General features: G+C 46.1%; 1 protein-coding gene across 1 annotated transcript; it reads left to right on the top strand.

Moving 5' to 3' along the window:
* Nucleotides 1-73: 73 nt before the first annotated feature.
* LOC111064949 (maestro heat-like repeat-containing protein family member 1) lies at nt 74-6,675 on the top strand. Its single transcript, XM_022352824.2, has 9 exons — nt 74-310; nt 938-1,115; nt 1,185-3,661; nt 3,724-4,369; nt 4,436-4,907; nt 4,978-5,178; nt 5,250-6,119; nt 6,186-6,288; nt 6,360-6,675. Exons 1-9 carry the CDS (start codon nt 172-174, stop codon nt 6,500-6,502), a joined length of 5,229 nt encoding a protein of 1,742 aa, XP_022208516.1. The 5' UTR covers nt 74-171; the 3' UTR covers nt 6,503-6,675.
* Nucleotides 6,676-18,305: the final 11,630 nt, after the last annotated feature.

The following is an 18,305-nucleotide window of genomic DNA, read 5'->3' as shown; positions in this document are numbered from 1 at the left end:
AGGGTATGTCCATGCGCAGGGTAGAAAGCAGGTGGGTGAGGGTCAGGCGGTATATTTTATCGGTACGTCCGCGGTCACACTGAAAAGCAGCACCAGCTGCTACTAGTAAAAACAACTAAAAATCTCGGCAAGCTGGAGAAGTGGAAGAGAACACGTAATTCCACTAAGAAGATGGACCCGCGCCACCGCAGTCCTGGCGGCGGCCCAGGAATCCCCGCCGGAGATGGATCCAACAAGTCGTCTACTGGTGCTGGTGCATCGCTAGCGGCTGCAGCGTCGTCCCCAGATGATAAGCCAACGATTCTGGAAGGTAATTCGCGATATACAAAGTGCTGTGAGAATCTCTAGAATGACACACACTTGGGCACTGGGCGTTTTTTCCTGGTGATGTGTTCTATTATGTCGTGAAGCAATGCTGAATTATTTTGATTTGGGTGGGGATACAGTATCTTTACGCCCTTGTCCAGGGCTATAAATAACACGACGCATTATCTGGGGCGCCAGGACAGTTCAGGACAAACACACACACGCACAGGTGGACTACTGTTCGTTTTTATTTTTAGGGGTGGACAGTTGTGTTGGTTGGGGGGTGTGGGTGGAGGTGACGGGAGAAAATGGCTTTGTTATCGCATGTCTGGATGTGTGTGTGTGCCCAACAGACCTGTTGACTTCCCCGCCTCTTACTCATGAAATTGGAGCAGTTGAAGCCATAGAGAAGCATCTCCATAACCTTTGGAGCCAACAACAATAGTATATCACAAATACACACAAATGTATTCATATGACGCTGCTTTGATTCATCGAGAATGTATGTATGTATGTTTGTGTGCGTTATACACCAGTGGACCTATGGGCACACGACTTTGAACCAGTTAGATTCCCATTGAATGAATGTCATGCCTTTCTTTGTATCTAAACACATTCCGGCTCTGTTCAGGTGTACTCCAAAATATATTCGACGGACTGACGGATAAAGACGAGCAGGTGCGGGGAGCCATGCAGCAGGCGATAGTCAAGATACTAGAGACGCACCCGGAGCAGACCACCGACATCCTCAGTAAGTACCGCGCGGATCACCCCAAGATGAACGAGCACACAGTTGTAATGCTTTTGGAGTAAGTAGTCCTTCCGTCCATCCCACAGCCTCCCTCTGTCAATAATCACATTTGTATACTCTCCTGCAGCTGTGTACGAAGCGTGGTTGGGAAGGATATCCCACTGCCCCGTGCTGCCAGCCAGAAACTGATTACCCTGGCCCTGCAGGAGCTGATACGGAGTCCGGAGCACGTACCACTCATTCAGAATCCCGCCCAGCGTATTCTCGTGGCCATTGGCAGGAGCGGACCTGAGGGCTGTTCCCTCGTAATGGACGCCCTGCAGGCCCAAACCGGGGGACCTGAGGGTGTGCCGCACTTCATGTTGATGCAGTGCCTGGGCCAGTTGGCCACAGAGAATCCGGCAGGCGTGGTGCCACACATCAAGACGATCTTGTCGCGCTGTCTGCCGCACCTGGGCGGGATAAGGCAGGACCACATTAAGCAGGCGCACGCCTATGCCATTGGTCGCTTCAGCGAGGCGGTGCTGGAGGAGGAACAGCAGCAGGGGCAGGACGGAGATGACCAGGCCATCGGCTGTTCCACAGAGATAAGTGTGGCCTACGACGTGCTGTTCAATCAGTGGCTCCACTCTAGAGAGCCAAAGGTGTGCGTAGAGATCCTCCAGGCGCTGTCCAGCATGTATCCGCTCCTGCCACGGGATCGCATCCAGGACCAGGCAGCGCGCCTGGTACCCCAGATCTTAGCCCTTTACCGGCGCAGTGTGGACCGCAATGCGGTGACACAGTTCCTGTGCTCAGTGCTAAAGACGAACCTATTACTGCACGCCCAGGTGTTGGACGGGATTATAGATGCACTCGTGTCGCACCTGTTCGACCTGGTCTGTGTTTACCCCGACTACGAGAAGCCGCAGACGGTGAAGGGTCATTACGAGGTGCTGCGCTGCTTCCACCTGCTGGCTGGCCATCCCGGTTACTCCGGCAAGATCATGGACACGCTGCTCATCCACCTGCGGAACAACAGCGAGCGGGAGCGGATCAAGTCTCTGCTTATCCTTACCCACTTCCTGAACACCTGCTCCGGGCACATTGAGAGCCGCCTGCCAGCCACCATCGAGTGCCTCAAGCAGCTCATTCTCAGCGAGCGCAGCGTCAAGATGAAGCTCACCCTGCTCAAGACGATTGTCGCGCTCGCCCAGAAGTCGCACATCCGGGACAAGGAGTTCGTGTGGTTCGTGGTGCGTCATAGCTGCCGCTACGGCAAGCTCAACCAGGAGCACGGCACCGCCGAGGAGCACGCCAACCTGGCGCTCAGCTGCGAAAACACCCTCTTTATGCTGGCCTCCACGGTGGGCACCCTTGACGAGCTCCTCAAGCGCGAGCTTCTCAACTATCTCATCCTGCTCGACTACACCGACATCTGCGGCAACCTGGCAAAGTGCCTGGCCAGTCTCTTCGCCAAGTCGCCTCACATCGAGTATGATATTGCCGGCGGCGAGCTGACCGCCGAAGCAGCTGCAGCTACCACTGAAGCGGAATCATTAGCGATAGCGACAGCAATAGCGGGCACTGGCGATGATCGGTCGGTAGTGAAACGCGGCAAAGTGATGGTACCCGGTGCGGAGTCGATATATGCCCGATGCTTGGCCCTTCTGGGTAACCAGCAGTGCATCAAGCGCTGCTCTAATATCCTCAGTTTTCTACGCTACTACCATCCGCAGCTGAACCCTGCACTGGATAAGCTTTGGGAACGCCGCATACCGGACCTCTTGCTGCACATAAACAAGGAGAGTGCGTACCGTCAGCAGCTGCACGACTTTGTCCTGGAGACGAACGAGTTCCTAACCGGCCTCGACGAAAACTTTGCCCAGCGATTGGCAAACAAGCTCGCGGATCAGATGTATCTGTATCCCATGGCGCTGCCACACTCAGAGTGGCAGCTGCCGGACGTGAGTGCCGAGCGGGGCATGCTGCTGCAGGCGATCGCCCTCACCTTGCTTCAAGTGACGGACGTTGCGTGCATCCATACCAAGATCGACATGATTGTGACCACCGCCAGGCAGGAGCGACTCGACAAGCACGTCAAGCATGCCGAGTACGAGCGGAGGATCGAGCCGTGTGCCCGCGCTCTCGGCTATATATCTCGCCAGCATCTCGGACATTTGATCAAGAAGCTGTCGGAGCTGGCCCAGGTGGGGGGACGCAAGCATTCCACGGGCTTCTTTAGCAACCTGCACTTCATCAAGGACACGCACAAGGAGCTGGAGAACTACAAGAGCAATCTGCTCGTGGTAAAGGCCTTCGGCCGCATCATGGACGAGGCCGATCCGCTGCAGTCGCTGCAGCACCTCGACGATGACACCATGCTCAGCTTCCTCATGCAGCAGCTGGCCGTGCACAAGGACCAGACCATCATGTCGGCCATCCTCCAGACGCTGCTCAGCATCTGCAATCAACTGATCGTGACCAAGGAGCAGCTTCCGGGACCTCTCAAGTATCGTAAGCAGATCATGGAGACAGTCTTCAGCATACCGATTGAGGCGCCCTTCCACGACTTGCCCCTGCTGCCCACCATCCTCAAGCTTGGCACAGACTTCATACGCATAGGTACGAATTTCACTTCATTCCTGATTTCCTTATTAATGCCATTTTTGGCTTAATTTCCAAAGGGGGTCCCGACACCGAAGAGTGTGTGGATGGAGGCGTCATATTTGAGATTGCCTGTAAGAACTTCTTCAGCTGTGCCCAGCAGCTCAAGATGAAGTTCGAATCGCAGGAGGAGGACGAGCGCAACAGTTTTCTCGCAAAGCATCTCAACGAATCCCTTCCGCAGCTCAATTCCCTTGTCCGTGCTATCGTCGAGCTGGATGCCTCGCCGGCCACGCTGGACCTCATCATAGGCATCCTCGAGAGCTGGACGCGCGACAGAAACTCTGAGGTGCGCATCTGTGCCAGCCACGTCTTCAACAACACCCTCGACGTGTATATCAAGTCGATGCGGATCGGCTGCGAGGCTCCCTCCAAGTTTAACCAGACGGGCCAGATGCTGGGGAAGATTGTGCCGCGATGCATCGACTCGAATGGAACGGTGCGGCAGGTGTCGGTGGAGATACTGCAGAAGACGCTGGAAATAGCCTGCATCTACGAGACACTGACTATAGCCAGCATCGACAGCAGCGCAGACTGGCTGAAGGAGATCGAATCCATTAAGGAGCACATCATCACGGACGAGCCGAAGCAGATCTACGACCTGGCCGGCGACATAGCCAAGGTTATAGCCCAGCGTATATCCAGCTTCCAGTATCTGCAGTTCTGGTTAGTAATCCAAATTTTCTATTTTTTATTCTGTCCATGCTTTATTCTCGCCCATTCCGACCATAGCAAGACTCTTCTGCTGTCATTGAGGGACCCAGAGCAGAGCTCCACCATTGGGGCCAGCGTTGTGCTGAAGTTTTTCATCCAGCAGAAGGGCTCCGAGCTCTTCCATGCCATTCCCGATCTCGTGAAGGACAGCCTAGTGGCCCTGCAACTCTGCGAGGTGCCGCGCGCTAAGTCCGGCGTCCTCAAAGCTCTGGTGGCCCTCACAAAGCACCACCCCAAGCTGGTCTGCGCTGAGATGCTCAGCCAACCGCTGCCATACGACGCCCATATGGTGGAGTACTGGCATCTGGTCTGCAGCGATGCCGACCTCACGGGCCTTATGCTGGACAACTTTTTGCAGTTGCTGAGCGGCGCTTGCCTGCACGAGGGGTCGCAGGAATCGACGCTGGAGCGCCAGCGTATGGCTAGCGTTCAACCATTTGCCATATTTTGCGCCCTACATGAGATGTTGCCATGCAAGGATATAAAAGAGGTTGGTGACTTTGTCAGACATCATCGGATCGATGGATTCCCTTAACGCACCAACTTCTATTTCCATCCAGCAACTCGAGCTGCGGTTCGCAGATATGTTCAGCATGCTCCTGACCTCGCTGAGCAGCTACACTAACCTGGCAGCCCCAAATCAGCCGGCTAACACCAGCAGCCCCGGTCAAGCGCAGACGAGCAAGTCAAAGTTCGGTTTTGTGCCCAACAAGGAGCTGATCAAACTGAATCCTTGCCAGATAGCCCTCGAGACGTTCCAGGTACAAGTCCGAAACTAAAGTGTGTGCTTACCCTGCAAAATTCTGTTGTTTTTCCCCCTTTCTTGCCATAGGCCTTTCTCACCAATCTGGAAATGGAGCAGGTCGCAAATGTGCTGACCGTGAACAACTTGGCCAGCAGCGCGGACTGGCACAGCTACATCGAGCTGCTGACCCCCATGGCCATCGGTTTGGGCCACCAACTGCAGCTTGGAAGTCCGCAGATGCGTCAGCTTGTGAATTCGCTGAGCAAATACGTGGCCTCACCCCACGACGGGCAGCGTGTGGCTGCTGTCGGACTGTTCTCGCGCCTGGTACCGCTTAAGCCGGGCGGGGAGATAGCCAGCTGCGTCATGATGCACCTCGGGGCAGCTTTAAGCGACCCAAATCCGGTTGTGCGTGGCCTGAGTATTCAGGGAATGGGCTTTGTGGGCCAGTCGGGGAAGCACGAGGCTATTGCTGCCCTGCTAAAGGGCGTGGACAACCCCGTGGGCGATTGTCTGATCAACATACCACTGGAGAGCATGCGTGGCCTGTCCACCATCCTGCAGGCCTTGCCCAGCAGCCGTGTGGAGTCCTTCCATGTCTCTCTGGCTATACGTATCCGGCCATTCTTCGGCAATTACTCACTGGAGATGCGCGAGGCGGCGATAATTCTGTTCGGCGACCTGTGCGAGGGAAAGCACGACGATGGCAGCAGCTCGCCCAGCACCTCATCCATGGAAGCCCTCCGAGAGCAGCTAATCGCCAATCTGTTTCCACTGCTTTTGCACCTTAGCGAGGTCGAAGCGGCCATAGTTAGTGCCTGTTGTGGCACCCTGCAGCGTGTCTGCCGCTTGTTGAATGCCCCGCGGGTCCTGGATATGGCCCAGCAGCAGTTGGGCAAAGAAAATGGCCATAAGCTCAGTTACAGCAGCTTTGTGGTGGATTTTGTTAAATTGATTGTGAGTGGATTCCTTTCTATTCTCTTCATATTTGAAAGCCTTTGTTTTTTTCTTTGTCTGCAACAGGCTATGGAGCTGACTGAACACATTCAGGACTTCATCGACTCGTGCATGCCCAAGCTGCGCAGTCAGTGGCCTGAGGTGCGAGGAAGTGCCGCCATTGTGATTGGTAAGTGGTGGCGAGGCGAGGCCCGATTAACCCGCCTTATGCGTGTATTACTGAGTAACGATCTCTTCCAGGCATACTCCACAATTTTCTAAGCGAGCGCAATGCCCAAACGGAGGCGGTGGCCAGCAAGATGTCCGTTCTGCTTAAGGACGAGCAGGCGGGTGTACGTATACGGGCGGCCACTGGCCTGGCATACTTCTTCGGCGACATCTAGAGGGACCAAATCGTTTATTCATTACTATATGTGTGGATATAAATTTATATTTATATGTATGTTTATATATATTATGACTTAGTATTTCTCAAGTGTGATCCTCCCGCCTGCGCCATGAATTCCCGGCGTAGCCTCATTAATGGTTTATATTGCTCCTATTAGGTTGCAACTATTATGTTTTATAATTAACTTTATGTTCTGTTATCCAATCGAAAATCACGTTATATACTTACTATATACATATACAATATAATATATACAAATATTTATAATCATGTTCATGAAATACGTCTTTAAACTTAATAATACCCTACAGACGAAGTAGGCAGCGGGACGCGGTCAGAGACGAAACCTAGGTGCAGTGAGATTTGAAACCCCGAGAGCGCACTCATTCAATGTCTTGGTTATGGTCTTTGTTAATAGTCTCCAGTTCGAAATGAGCGAGTGAGAAGATCGAATATAGCGATGATGAGGGAGAGGGAGCACACCGATTGAAGGGAGGCAGAGATACATGCACATGTAGATGGAATGCACTGAACTGGATCCCCTCTACCTGAAAAAGTCAATTGGAACGACGAGCCGATTTCCCCAAATATATCGTAGGGCCTTCTGTGGATAAATCTAGTCGGATCCATTGATTATTGTTGCATTGTGTTTCCTTCAATTTTATGTACAATGCAAAACGACCATCCTGAGAATTCCCCATCGTTCGTTGCATACAATCAATCGAAGGCATAGTACTGAATCCGCTATGGACAATACTTCCTTCTCGTCCTTACTCGCTAGAGACGGAGGGAAGAAGAGGTTCAGGTGTCAGAATATATAATTTTTTAACTGGTTTTAGGTGTTGGCAGTCAAGCAGCCGCCAACCTGTTGCTAACTAATTTACTCTTGGGCAGCCGCTGTTCCACTGTTCCGATGAATTGTGTAGCTCGCTCTTCAGGTGTATCCAATTCGGGAATATAATTGCGGTGGATCGGCGGATCCGACTTGGCGGAGAACGGCGGGCATTGTTTCAAATTGACCAAGCACTGTCATTTATGTCTGTCAATTTCAATGTAAGCCTAGCACGCAAAACGGTTTCCGGCCACACTGGCAGGAATATTTTTATTTATGGTATGCCTGAATGCGATTTTAGTTGCCACAAGGTCTTGGCCAAACAGATGTTTACTTACAAACATATATGTACATATGTATGTACATAAATACAATGGTATCTGTTTTGAAGGGAATTAAGCATTGAATGAATATATCAACTCTAAAAAAAGAATACCGGTTTTATTGTGCAATAAGTGGAACAAATCTGGCGGTCACCTCAATATGTTTTGATAAATATGCCTATGATATATTTAGGAGCTACATATCTGAAATCGAAGCTTTTTCTGGTATTTCGTATTGATATTTTCAATAATTCGAATAGCCCTGGTGGGACTCAAATGATTTAAATCGTTGACCGTTTATAAAAGTGTTGCATACTTTTGAGTGAGGCAATTAAAGTGGAAAATCAGATTCAATTGGTGCTCTTAGAGGGGGCTTAGGCACACTTCATTTTGGTATATCATTTAAATTGGAACAGAATTTTGGCTTGAGGTCATGTTTCGTCCCCTGTTAAGAGATACATGAATATGTATTTTAGATTGACTCTTTGGTAATTAATTCGATCAGAATTGCTCTCAGTTTTTGTCAGGAGACTCTGTCGCAATTGTTAGTTGCTTAATTCGAATTTAGGTGTTACGTATCAGGACTGATTTAATGCGAAAAAATATTATGTTTGGACATAAAGGAAAACGCATAATATAATTTGTTCTTGCCGATGGATAAAAAAGGGGATGGAAAGTTGCAATAGTGCACAAAAGAAGTTGTTGTAAGCTGCCGGAATTTATATTGTAACTTAATTATGCACATATGTATGTATGTACATATATTTTAAATTGAAAGAGTACTTTTTCCTCTCAGTTTCTTTATGAAAAAATTCGACCTGCAAAAACCACGAAACCCAGAGTCATGAATAATTATTTGCAATTATAATAGACGGGATAGTTAATTTCACTATGTGCTATGCATGGGGACAATCTCGTTCGTCGTTTTCATTTCCAACCTCCAGGGGATCGCACCTCGTATTTGTGACATTGACAGGCAAACGAGGAGGAGGAAACGGTTTCCTTTTGTCATATTTTTTGGCACTTTATGGGCCTGCAGATACGACATGCCCAATGACGGTGACTTCTTTATAAGTATTCTCATGGTTGTATTCTTTGGGATGGGATGGCATGGGATGGGATGCGCATTTCAAGTGTTTAGCGTTAATCGTTTCCTTCGTCTTCGGTCCAGAAGAAGCAAATTGATATGCGTTAGTGTTCGCTGGTACGTTTATTATCCTTTGCCCGCTCGGGGTAGGCATTTTAAAGCGTTTCACGTCGGTTTTGCCACTTCACTGAGGGTTCGTCGCATTCTGCCTTTACTCAAATATCACTTCAGATCGTCTGTCCCGGTGTCCGCTGTCCGTCTGTCCGTCTGCCCGTTCGTTTGTCTGGCTGTCTTTTGTATCTTTTTTTAAGACAAACTCACATGTTGCTCAGTTGTGTGCCCATTGCCGTAAAAATCGAAACTCTCTCATCAGTAGGGGGTCGCGGCTGCTGATTGGAGATTTTCCGTAAGTGCATTCAAGTATTTCAACCAAGCAATGTGGTATGTGTGTGTCCTGCCTCTTTCCTTAGATATTTAGTTGAACCCTTCGAAAATACTTCATTGATTATGTTAATATGAAAATAACCCATCCCCTACTCCAAATTTTCTGTCTCTCTTTGTCACTATCTTTTTCCCAACCGGCTTTATCGCTGGTACCCTTCTAACCCCGGCTGTTTATTGTTTTAGTCCGGTTTCTTCATGCCCTAACCCAATGACCAAAGATTTTCATAATCTTTGAATTGTTGTCAACGGTTTCCCTTCGCCGTCGCCTTCCCCTTAACCTCACTATCTCCCCCGACTTAACTCAGGCTTTTCCCCCACTCACAAACACAGACACACACGATCCCGTTCCAGTTCCCGCTTCACACATAACCCATGGAAAATTTCGGTTTGTTCTGCGCTGTAATTATATATGTTGATCAGTTTTCAATCGTTTACATATAAATTTGTGCATTTTCAGTTTGTGTGTCATTCTTGTTTTCTCTTCATTCTGGTTGGGTTGAGGCTTAGAGGTCCGTCACCCTCGATTTGCATACATACATATGTGTGTTCATATGTACATACATGTGTAATACTTATGGAAAAGCATGCATACGCCGTTTGTCCTCATTGCTATGGGAAATTCATTAATTGCCTTGTAAGGGCTCCCCTCCCCTTTTAATTATACTTTGTACTCCGAATATTTTTTATCAGATCAATAAAACTAGACCAGACTAAATTTGGTTCATATATTTTTAATCGCTATCGCTTACAAGCAACATAACATAACATTGAGTCGAATTTCTTTCGATATATGTATGTATCTACCCCCGAAACAAAACCCGCACACAGACACGCTACACACACACAACTGCCCATTCATGTCAGGAGGATCAAATCATCTGTGACTTTTCAATGACTCGGGGCCAATATTGTATACAGTGCAATCTCAAAAGTTAGAACCGCAATGTTCCTCGGGTTTTTTTTTAATTTATACAACTTTTTAATTTGGAATTGTTTTAGTAATATTAAAACTATTATTTTGACCTTCAGTTTATAGTATATTTAAACGACCGGTTCTAATTTCTGGACATTTAAAATTTGGGAGAGTTCTTATTTGTGGGATTCCACTGTATGCCGTGAAGAGCTGCAATGGAATTTGGATGCCATGTAAGTGGATACTTGGACAGCACTTTGGGCTGTCATTTGTTTGTAATAAATAAGGAAAGGGATCGCTCCCATTCCCGATACCAGTCCCGTTACAGCCAAAGATCCGTGTGCCTGGAAAATAAAGCAATTAAAAGTGTTTCTGTCACTGCCCGTACAGCAACTAAAAGGAGACACTTGTAGGCGTGCCTTCCGTCCAATTCACAGTCGACAATAATAATAAAAAAAGGAAACGCAAAATACGAGTATAGCCAACACATGGAAGAGATTCCAATGCACTGAAATAGACACTTGAAACTGAGCTGCAGAGACTGACGACTGACTACTCCTCGCCCAGGGAAAAGCTCAATACAATGAATGCATTTGCATTTTTTTTGATTGAAAGTCTGCAGAGACTGAAGTGTTTTTTTTTTGTCCAAACTGAATGCGGAACAGGCGCGACCTCCTTCCGCAGGAGCTGAACCAACTTCCTCTTTGAGGCCAACAACAGAGACAAAACAAAAGGGGAAAATTCTGCCCATCCCATTCGCGTCCTCAGCGATGCCGTCGCGAATTTATAGCTTTCATACGCAGATGAGGAAACTGAGTTGGAGTAGGGGAGAGGATGCGATCAGCCATTGCCGGCAATCAGCGCCGCTCCCCTCGGTTCAGCTCAGATCAGTTCGGTTCGGTTCGGTTAGAATTGGATTGACTCTCCTCAGCATCAGCTTAAAGCTCGACAGCACCGCGACTGACTCGGCCGCGGATCTTTGGCACATAAAACATGTTAATGTGGCAAGCTGCAATATTCAGCGACGTCGCAGCCATCGTCGTCTCATTCCTTTCGATTTGCTTATGCTTGTTTTACCCTTCCACTAACTGAAGCTTACGAATTTTATTGTTCATTTGGTAAACTTCACTTAGATGGGAAATTAATCAAAACATTATCCTTCGCTTAAGGAGCTAACAATCAAAAACCGATTAGGATATTCAAATTAAACACGGTTTTAGTATTTCTCGACTTTTGAGCTTAATGGCGGGGGCTGCGTTCCTTTGGATAGGGTATGTTATGTACTGTACATATGTACATATTTATGTATGCATGTGTGCTTCCTTTCTTTCATTTTTTTTTTGCCCACGAACCGGACTGCGAAACCGAAGCGAATGCCACAGCTTCGTCTCTTGTCATCTTATTCTTCTTGTGCGTGAATGTATGTGCGTGAATGTGTGTGCGTGAATGTGTGTGTGCTTACAACATAATTTTAATTTATAGCGTCGGCATTTTAAGTACAGTTGTGGTTGCGAAAGCAACAGGCGTCTGCGTCTGCGTCTTCGTCTGCTCAGATATGGTACGGGTTGATGACTCAGGCGCTCGCCACCTTTCCACAAGGAGAAGGAATACGAATTCGAATAGCTGAGGGGGGACCACTGCGGAAGGATCTTTAAGGCGTTTCCCAAAGCTCCCTCCGGCCGTCTCTTCTTCACTTTTCGGAAACGAGAACCAAAACAAAAGCACAAAAATATTGTACTATATAATACAACCCGTATGTAAAGTACCAGTATCCATCCATTCAGCCACTTCACGCACACGAACCAGAGTTCGAACCCGAGAGCGAGTTCTTTGCCTATTCCTGTTTCTGTTCCTGTTCCTGTTCCACACAATGGGAGAGCAAAAGCAGACTGGGTGTCTCAGAGTGTTCCGATTGAGAGATTGACTATAAACTTGATGGAGCTGGAGTTCACTGTGTTACAGTTGCCTCGCCGAAAGTGGCCCAAAGGGGCAGCTAGGGAACAACAACAGCTGTCGATGTCGTGAAAACAAGTTTTCCAAGGCCTTAACTCCTTTTTGGCTGGTAGTCATGCTGTGTACTCGGTGTGGGTCCCGTTCGGGCCTCCAAATGGGTCTCGGTTCCGATTGACTTTTATGGGATGTTGGATCGGATCGTTTCGTGCTTGCCACGGAACAGAAATTATGATGGTTGCTGCTGCCTCGGCCAAATTACTTTGCCTGATTGGACAATGCACATGCGTGTCCTCTGGCCATGCTGCACAATATGGATACTAGTTAACCATCAGCTCCATTCATCCTACCCTCTCACTCTTCCTACTTCCACACTCTTTACATCAAAGCTATCATTCCCCCAATCATAATAATTTTTTATGAAACACACATATAATAAAACTTGCAGATTTCTCAAACGGGAATAGTGCACGCATAACTCTGGAAAGCAAGGATAAACTTCATAAATACTATGGGAACTCTGAACTTTCAACTGTTTTACTGTATTTCGTTTTATGGAAGGGATAAACAAATTGGACAAATAATTGAAAAAGTATAAAGAGCTAAGAGAAGACTTCATCATATGTTGACAACTATAAAATAATTTATCAGCACACCATCGTAACATCACGTTCCTGTGCTTCCTTCCTTCTTTACTATGAATATCTTAATCAAGACAAACAGAAATTGATTTGTTTGAGGCCAGTGAAAAACGTTGATCCCTTAGGCTTAGAAACCGCAAGCTGACAAGGACTTACCACACTCAGAGCGGGTCTGTCCCTTGTGTCCATCAATATGTGGAATGCATACAATCCATTGGGACTTCCCGTTTGGCACCTTTTCCTTTGGTTATAATCCCGATTAGCTCTCAAGAGGGTGACCATTCAAGCAGGAAGAAACCAATCTTCAAGCAACGAGCGAGTATCCACTTCAAAACGGAAAACTCATGGGCCATCAATCCAGGCATAAAAAGCAAATTTCAAATACACTAAGCAACAGAAACTGATCAATCATGTAAGCGCAAAAATATATACGTGTTTGATAGTATTTACATAACTTAGGAATACACATTCGAACATACATGTTTATGTATTGTGTGTATGTACGTGCAAATGTGGAAAGGATAAGATGCGCCGCCCAGTCGGTCCTCAGTTTACTCTCTACAGGGGGTGTCGACTTGCTTGAGTTGTCAACAACGTTGGGCACTAGGAGAAGGTGGGCCGGGTGCAGGCCAGCACAAAATCCAATTCCAAACCCAAACTGCGGTCAGCTGCAGCCAGGTGTGACCGTAATTAGCCAACAGGCAATGGACAGAAAGGGAGAGTGAGTGCGAGCAGACGGAGATGGAGACGGAGATCCTGTCGAGCTGGCAGACGTCTCAGGGGGCAATCACAGAACCAAAAGATGAGGCGCTCCGCCCCGGGCCCTCCCCTCTTACATGACCAAGCTAGTCTGTAATCTTTACTAATCTTTCTTAAGATGTTTGTATCAACATGCTCACTCGCACTTATCGCACTGTCTCTTTCGGCCCCTGTGAATGCCTCAGTGGCGGCAGCTGCCGACATATGTATCTGTTGCAATTGTCGGTCATTAGCACGCTGATCTTCGACCAACTTGAAACTTGACCGCCCTCCGCCCTGTCATCCTTACCCCTGCCTCTATGCAGCTACATTCTCCTATGTTTACGTACCCCTTGCCCTGGAAAACAGTCCCCATTTGCTGGCTCTCCCATAAAGCTGCACCTCAAGGGGTCCGTAGTTCAAACTTTCTTTTGGGCCCCATTTGCGGTGTTGTGCGGTGTGGTGCGGTGCGTTGGTAAACTGTCGTCTTTTTATTAGTTTTTTTTTTGTTTGTCGTTGCTTGGAAATGGGGAATGGGCTGGGGGGGAACTGCGTTGGGCACCGAGCATTTATAGAATGTATCTTTGTATCTAGAAATACATTTTGGGGGCCTGCTGTGTCTCTGGCTGATGCTGATGGTTGAGTGATGTGCGGAAAACAGCTGACTGGCCATGTCAAGACTCATACCCCCAGACGTGTCACTTCCCCCTACCACCTACCCCCTACCCAAAAACCCCCTTCCATATATTATGCGATAGTGATAATGATGATTAAATTTACCGTAGTACGAGCATGTTGCCAGCGAAGGAAGCAGCACGGAAAAAAGTGTCGCAGTGCCGAAGTGTCATTGAACCCCTAAAGAACGACCAATTTTTGAAATATTGAAGAAGCAAAGGCACACGGTAAAGGGGCCTGGGGGCGCTGCGTGCCGTAAGCAGTGGCTTCAGAGAAATAGAGAGAGAGAGAGAGAGAAAGAGATAGATTGAAGTACATAAGTGCTACGTACGGCAATGAGCTCAAAATGCCTTTTATCACTGTCTCACCGCCTCTTGCCATGTTGCTCTTCCGATATTTCTTCATATTTCCCCCCAATTTTGGTTCTTATACAGATCAATAGACATTGCCAGAAAACCAAATAAAATGAATCAAAATAATAAAGAAAATCCAGAAAAAAAAAAATTATAAAAATACCACAAATCAAGACCGAATAAGTAAGTGTTGTAAAGTTGCTCTTCACTTGGCTGGGTTGAGTATTTAAACTTGTCTCCATGGAACGCAATCCACTACTCGATGGTACTCGATTGTGGGTCAACTGAGGATTCAATGGTAAGCCTAATCACCAAGCTATGCATCATATGTAGCTGTAGCTTAAGTTTGTGAAATGAATATAAACTATACATAAATGTACATCCATCCACATGTCTTGGGCCTCCTTGCTAGTCTGTCACCCCACTCCCGGAAAGCAATCAGGTAGGTAGAATACATAAATATGTATGTGTCTTCCATTTGCCAACACTTAGCAAGACTTTCCCTCGAGCTGATAAATTACTTAGCAGGTAGATAGAAGCAAGGAGTGGGCGTTTCTTCGACTTTTGCCACCTCTTTTCGGCTGAGGACCCATTGTGCGTCGTCTTAGTCCGTGTCGATGTATACATATATGTACATATAATATATGTACATAGTTTTCGCTTTCGTTGATTTTTTTTTGTGTTTTAGCTCGTCAATCTGTATCTGTTGGCAGTGTCAAAGCGTTCTACAAAATTAAAAATTTGACTAATTCCACGCAGCCAACACGAGGGGTTAAAGATCTTTTGATGAGCTAAAATCCACAGAAATGTGAAAAGGGTGGAAATTGTCCACTCGCATAATTAGCCAATCAAACAAAACAAAAAAAACAAAAACTATTTATGAGTATGTATAAGTACATACATATGTATGTACATATGTATGTATGTACTTATACATATAATTCGCCAATTAAGCAGCAATCAAACGAATAGAAAGTTCTCGACAAGAGTCTATGTACATACATATGTATGTATGTATTCCCTTTGCGTGTTAAAATTAAAAACTCGTAAAATACTCATATCAAAAACAAACGTAAACTGCAGCGTAACAAGCATTTTATGATTCATAGAAACCAGCAACGACAGAACAGGGGGGCATGTGGCCTGGTACGGGGGTTGGCTCATACCCCCAGGGGTAGGAAAACTCCCATTCCATTAGGGAATTTATGAAATTCAGGGACTACAGTGCGGTTCGTAACTTTATGACAACAGTTGGAATACGAGATGGGAGTATACATAGAATAAATATGTAGTATGTATAAGTGCCTAAGTATTAATCATTAATCTAAGTCATTAATCGAACCATAAGTAATGAATTAAATCCACAATTAAGATTTTCGAGCGTATGTACATATAGTTTCGAAACGTAGTGTTGAGCCGGAGGACCCTGCGGACACAAACGTAGCTACGAAACAGACCCCTAGCCCTAGGCCTAGTCCTGGCTGATGATGGTCCATTCATCGCAATTGTTTTTACCAGCAATCATCCAGCCCGAAAATGCGGGATGCGCAGGGCGACAAAGTGCGATCGGTTCAATGATGGATTTGGATGGGCAGGGATATTGGCATATTGGCTGTGGCATGAGGCCTGTGAAGCCCCTATGGTGAATCTGTTAGAGCTGTCCAGACTGTCTAATGGATGGCTGTAAGCCTACATGTACTGACTTTCTTTGGGACCGTTTTGGCCTGAAGTCTGCATGTTTTCCTTTTCCTTTTCCATTTTGTATTTTGGTTATTTCTCGTATTTTTTTTTTGCTACGGTTCTTGTGTGTTGTTTTTGGCTCTCGGGTTAAACATTTCGTGACCTGCATTTCTTGTTGTTGAAAATAAATTGGTCTCTGGCTGCGTCCCCGTTCCCGTCTCTGCTGGCTTGTCTCCTTGGCATATGGCAAGCATGTGGCGCACGTACAAGCCACTTCACTCCTTTCAATTATGTGCGAAAGAAGCAGCGGCACAACACAGTTGCACATATCCAAACGTGCATATACAAAATGTGCATATGTATGCATATATATTATATATGTATGTATATGTACATGTATGCATATATGTATGTATAAGTACTTATAGCCGAAACTTTTGGCTCCTTTTTCATTAACTTTCTGTTTCTCTGGAGCCCCTCTGCTCTCTCCTTTAATTACAAACTGCAGAATGCTTATGACACGATCGAGGGTTGCTTTGTGGCGAGTGTTGGTTGCATGAAGTGAGTGGAGCCGTGGGATCGAGAAATTCGAAATCGTGAACCAAATCCAACACTTACCGATGGAATGGAAGGGAAATAGGAAGAAATGGTGCACCCGCAAAACCGAGTGATGAAGTGAGCATTTCTCAGTACAAACAAAACGAAAACAAAAATGAGGTTGAAAGTAAATTCGGGTTGATAACTAAAAATACCAACAAAAAAAATTAGCCCGAAACTAATCACTTATCCAAGAGTAAAGGACAAACGGTAGGAATTAGGACGAAACCCTATAATAAACTCTCTAATAAACCCCCTAATAAACCTCCCTTTCAACAGATTTTTAATGGAGTTACATTTTAGATGGAGACTTGCAAGCTCAGATAATTTTTTCCACTTATTTCCCGCTTAAGTCAATATAGACCTCTGATGTTCATTTATTTTCTTGCTCTGGTCGATTCCCAGAAAGAATACATATCACAACCACAAGGGAACAACAAAAATATGGAACGCATTGAAACTATGTATTTATTTATTTCTGATAAGCAGAGAAACGGACGTGGACGTCAGTGTGACAAATTTCTCAAGACTCAGCGGGGCAAACAGATCTTGGGGTCTTTGCAAAAGTTCGCCACAATGTTTTGCGATTAATTAATGCTGTTTTAATTATGTTTTTCCTTTTATTATTTCAGTATTGCTCTTCTTTGATTGATGATTAATACAGACTTTGGCCTTTGGCATTGACAGTCCCGACGAGAAGCCTGAAATGATTGCCTCTGTGTTCGCTCTTAAGGAGGGCCCCACCAGCTTGAAATTATGCCCTGACCAGGGTTCGGTTGCCCCAATTCAGAGAACAAGTAAACGAGGGATAAACCTGCAGTTGGATGAATCAAAATAGCTCAATGCTTAGCTTATCAACTCCACCAATAAAATTCCACGATTTCGATTCACTTTGTCCAGTTATTTTTAATTGTAATTGCAAATATGAGCGGAAACGCCTGATTTAAATGGATAAAAAACAGTAACCGCAAAGAGCCACATAAGAAGCAGCCGGGGAGTATCGAAATGCGGGCGGGTTTTCCCCTCTCCTACTACATGGAACAATACACGCCTTGTTTATTTTATTTTTATTTGGTTTCCCCTCTTTTTTGCGAGTTTCAAGCTAAACGTATCATACATATGTGCATCCCATGGGACCAACCAGAAGTGGATCGTCAAACTCCGAAAACCTTTTAACATATTGATAAGGGGTTATGGTAGTGCGATTAGAAAAAAGACCGATTTCAATTTATTTGTGTGGAAATAAATTCCATTCGGGTGCCAATGCTGTGCGAAACAAAAATTAAATATATTTACGTACATATGTCAACGGAGAGTTCCTAGTACATAGGGGCACCTCATGGAAGGGTTATAAGTTCCACATTCCGAAGAAACAAATTTATAATTTTACACTTTTAAACCAAGTATAATAATAATATAATAATTCTAATATAATGGCTCCAGCTAATCGTAAAAATCTTCGTCGCCCAACCGGATTATCGCTCTAATAAAATCAATGAAAACTTGGCTTATCAGCTTGTCGATCATGAAATTGTCGATTTATGAAAGACTAATAGTACGACTCT

This window comes from Drosophila obscura, unplaced genomic scaffold, assembly GCF_018151105.1.
Source record: "Drosophila obscura isolate BZ-5 IFL unplaced genomic scaffold, ASM1815110v1 contig_73, whole genome shotgun sequence".
NCBI classification, from domain to species: Eukaryota; Metazoa; Arthropoda; class Insecta; order Diptera; family Drosophilidae; genus Drosophila; species Drosophila obscura.
The sequence above is the reverse complement of the archived record's forward strand: the minus strand, read 5'-3'. Positions and strand labels throughout refer to the sequence as shown.

Bases quoted from the DNA above. Each gene is read 5' to 3' on its own strand.
- LOC111064949 (XM_022352824.2), top strand. From the start codon at position 172: ATGGACCCGCGCCACCGCAGTCCTGGCGGCGGCCCAGGAATCCCCGCC. The intron at 1,116-1,184 runs GTAAGTAGTCCT...ACTCTCCTGCAG, and splicing joins ACAGTTGTAATGCTTTTGGA to CTGTGTACGAAGCGTGGTTG. The intron at 5,179-5,249 runs GTACAAGTCCGA...TTCTTGCCATAG, and splicing joins TAGCCCTCGAGACGTTCCAG to GCCTTTCTCACCAATCTGGA.